General features: G+C 44.8%; 1 protein-coding gene across 1 annotated transcript; it reads left to right on the forward strand.

The window, feature by feature from the left end:
* On the forward strand, positions 1–1,281 carry LOC311141258 (5-hydroxytryptamine receptor 1A-alpha-like; the record flags this gene model as incomplete). Its single annotated transcript, XM_084176521.1, has 1 exon — positions 1–1,281. The coding sequence occupies one exon, from the start codon at positions 1–3 to the stop codon at positions 1,279–1,281; it is 1,281 nt and encodes a 426-aa protein (XP_084032647.1).
* Between the last annotated feature and the right edge of the window lie 2,882 nt (positions 1,282–4,163).

Consider the following 4,163-nt stretch of genomic DNA (forward strand, 5'->3'; position numbering starts at 1 on the left):
ATGGATTTTATCAACAACGGTAGTGAAAATAGTAATACGACCACAGCCTTCCCCGACGTTGTGGATGTCATTCCAGAGTGGGGTGACAATGACAAAGCAATGGGGTCTAGAAGTGTGCCCGAGGTGGAGCTGAGTTACCAGGTGGTCACCTCTCTGCTGCTCGGCGCGCTCATCCTCTGTTCCATATTCGGCAATGCGTGCGTGGTCGCGGCCATCGCGCTGGAGAGGTCGCTCCAGAACGTGGCCAACTATCTGATCGGCTCGCTAGCCGTCACTGACCTCATGGTATCAGTTCTGGTACTACCCATGGCGGCCCTCTACCAAGTCCTGAACAAATGGACCCTGGGACAGGAGATATGTGATATTTTCATCTCTCTGGACGTGTTGTGCTGCACGTCGTCCATTTTGCATCTGTGCGCAATTGCCCTGGACAGGTACTGGGCTATCACGGACCCAATAGACTATGTGAACAAACGGACACCCAGACGAGCCGTGCTGCTGATCAGCGTGACTTGGCTGATTGGGTTCTCGATCTCCATCCCACCCATGTTAGGCTGGAGGAAAGCCGAGGACAGGGCGAACCCGGACGCCTGCACCATCAGCCAGGACCCGGGCTACACCATCTACTCCACGTTCGGAGCTTTCTACATCCCGCTTTTCCTCATGCTGGTCCTCTACGGGCGGATATTCAAGGCAGCCAGGTTCCAGGTTTGGAAAACTGTGAAGAAATCGGAAAAGGCAAAAGTGTCGGACAAGTGCTTGGCGGTGTCGCCGGCTATTTCCCACAAGAAGATCAACGTAGAGGCGGGAGGCAAGAACTGGAAAGATAGTGTGGAGCCTACATCCAAGTCCCCGTGCGTAAACGGCGCGGTGAAGCACGGGGAGAACTGCGAGTCGTTTGAGATCATAGAAGTTACCAACAATTCTAAGAACCACCTGCCTCTCCCCAACACTCCACAGTCCTCACAAGGGGGTGAGAACAGGAGCGAAAAGAACACTGAGGCTAAGAGGAAAATAGCTCTGGCCAGGGAGCGGAAAACGGTAAAGACGCTCGGTATCATCATGGGGACTTTTATTTTCTGCTGGCTGCCGTTTTTCATCGTGGCGCTGGTCTTGCCTTTCTGTGCGGAGAGCTGTTACATGCCAGAGTGGCTAGGTGCGGTCATCAACTGGTTGGGCTATTCGAACTCTCTCCTAAACCCCATCATTTATGCCTACTTTAACAAAGACATCCAAAGTGCTTTCAAGAAGATCATAAGATGCAAATTCCATAGACCGTGAGCCGTTCATTAGTAAAGTGTTACCGTTTACTTCATTCCAATGATGGAGTTTACGAAACGCAAAAAAGCAACATGTTATTTTCAGGGACTGTCTCTAGCCTACGGTGTGAATTAGAAACAGAATAGCCTATGGGTCATATACAGTGAGACGTGGAGAGAGACATGCAGTATATTTGTAGGCCTTTATGCTGTGTACGCTGCTCCTGTGTAGCATATTCGATGTTGTAGATATCTGCAAGGCATCGTTGTATTCCCATGCAAGACGTGTTATTCAAATACAATGCACATAATTCATGCATTCCATCCATGTGACCTGGTCTCAGAGCATTTCGTATTATTCTGTACGTAATTCCGAGACACTTCATTTAGTTTGATATGTTACGTTTCGTATGGTATGTATCCATGAGACACAAAGGTTTCTGTCCTACATCATACCAGCTTTATAGCACTGAAACAATAAAAAACTATCGAAATACTAACTTCTGCGTGTAATGTCCACTCTTTAAGCACAAACATAGAGGAAAGTTTTCAATGACAGTTGAAAAAGAAAACAAAGAAAGAACATTTTGAGATTACATTATTTTAATATAATCTGTTATTCTGAAATTCACGTGATTTATTTTCAAGCATGGCCAATTACAGACAGCCAATTATGCAATAGGCACATTTTTAGGCAATATTGAATGAAGCTTAGATCTTAAACTGACATGGACATTTAGACTATAAGTATATATTAGACAAAATGAAGAATATAGTTGACTGAATATGAAATCATTTTCGGACGTGTGAGATATTGATGTTATTGGGTGAGAGACCTATGTACGGGTGTTGCATTGATCTGCACAGTAAATGGGTATTGAGCTAAACAGTTACAAGTTTACATCTTCAGTTAAACTCCATCTAATGCAAAATGAGATGTGTGATTTTCAAAAACGGAAACAGCCATTACAGTTCAGATATGGTATAAAGAATGGGATCTTTCTGTCACACACACACACACACACACACACACACACACACACACACACACACACACACACACACACACACACACACACACACACACACACACACACACACACACACACACACACACGTTCACGTTCACGCGCACACGCACACACACACACTGATTACAGAGGCAGGCAGGGGCTTGTGCCATTGGAATGGGTTCAGAGCTAGCTATAAAGGGTAACATTAACTCCAGACACCTTGAATTGCATTACAATAACAATTCTAACCACATAAATAATGCAGTACATTGATTCTAACCATACATTTAAATGCATTATTTAGACCAGAACGTTTCATATAAATATGTAACAGATCCTAAAATTACTCAGAAATGCATTGTTTTAGAATCACCTAAAATTATCAGAGAAAGACAGAAAAAGACAAACAGTGGAATAGGTTACACATTATATTACAGAACCAGTACTGACTCACAGGAGGCACAGCTGTTTGGCCTATCCTCATAGTTATAAAGCCAGCAGCTGTAGTCATAATGTGGGTGGAGGTGGTAGACTGGAAGAGCATGGAGCATGTATATTGTCCCCCTAACCCTAACCTTAACCATAAGGAAAATATACACCTGACCTCAGGGCAGTGAAGTAACTTAAAGTTCCAATGCATTCGTTTTTATCTCAATATCAAATAATTTCTGGGTAACAATCAAGTACCTTACAGTGATTGTTTTGAATTAAAATGGTCAAAAAGAAAGAAAGCTTCTTTCTCAAGCAATAATTTTGCTAGGACTGTCTGGGAGTGGTCTGAGTGGGGAGGGGTAAACTGAAAACTAGCTGTTATTGGCAGAGAGGTTTGGAACTCTCTTTCTTATTGGTCTATTAACTTATTTACCACCTGGTAACGTCACCAAATCAAATCAAATCAAATGTTATTGGTCACATGCGCCGAATACAACAGGTGCAGACATTACAGTGAAATGCTTACTTACAGCCCTTAACCAACAGTGCATTTATTTTAAACAAAAAAAGTAAAAATAAACCAACAACAAAAAAAGTGTTGAGAAAAAAAAGAGCAGAAGAAAAATAAAGTGACAGTAGGGAGGCTATATATACAGGGGGGTACCGTTGCAGAGTCAATGTGCGGGGGCACCGGCTAGTTGAGGTAGTTGAGGTAATATGTACATGTGGGTAGAGTTAAAGTGACTATGCATAAATACTTAACAGAGTAGCAGCAGCGTAAAAAGGATGGGGTGGGGGGGCAGTGCAATTAGTCCGGGTAGCCATGATTAGCTGTTCTGGAGTCTTATGGCTTGGGGGTAGAAGCTGTTGAGAAGTCTTTTGGACCTAGACTTGGCACTCCGGTACCGCTTGCCGTGCGGTAGCAGAGAGAACAGTCTATGACTAGGGTGGCTGGAGTCTTTGACAATTTTGAGGGCCTTCCTCTGACACCGCCTGGTATAGAGGTCCTGGATGGCAGGAAGCTTTGCCCCAGTGATGTACTGGGCCGTACGCACTACCCTCTGTAGTGCCTTGCGGTCGGAGGCCAAGCAGTTGCCATACCAGGCGGTGATGCAACCAGTCAGGATGCTCTCGATGGTGCAGCTGTATAATTTTTTGAGGATCTGAGGACCCATGCCAAATCTATTTAGTCTCTTGAGGGGGAATAGGCTTTGTCGTGCCCTCTTCACGACTGTCTTGGTGTGTTTGGACCATGATAGTTCGTTGGTGATGTGGACACCAAGGAACTTGAAGCTCTCAACCTGTTCCACTACAGCCCCGTCGATGAGAATGGGGGCGTGCTCAGTCCTCTTTTTTTTCCTGTAGTCCACAATCATCTCCTTTGTCTTGGTCACGTTGAGGGAGAGGTTGTTGTCCTGGCACCACACGGCCAGATCTCTGACCTCCTCCCTATAGGCTG

The sequence above is a fragment of the Coregonus lavaretus genome (genome assembly GCF_964263955.1).
Source record: "Coregonus lavaretus genome assembly, chromosome: 14".
NCBI lineage: Eukaryota > Metazoa > Chordata > Actinopteri > Salmoniformes > Salmonidae > Coregonus > Coregonus lavaretus.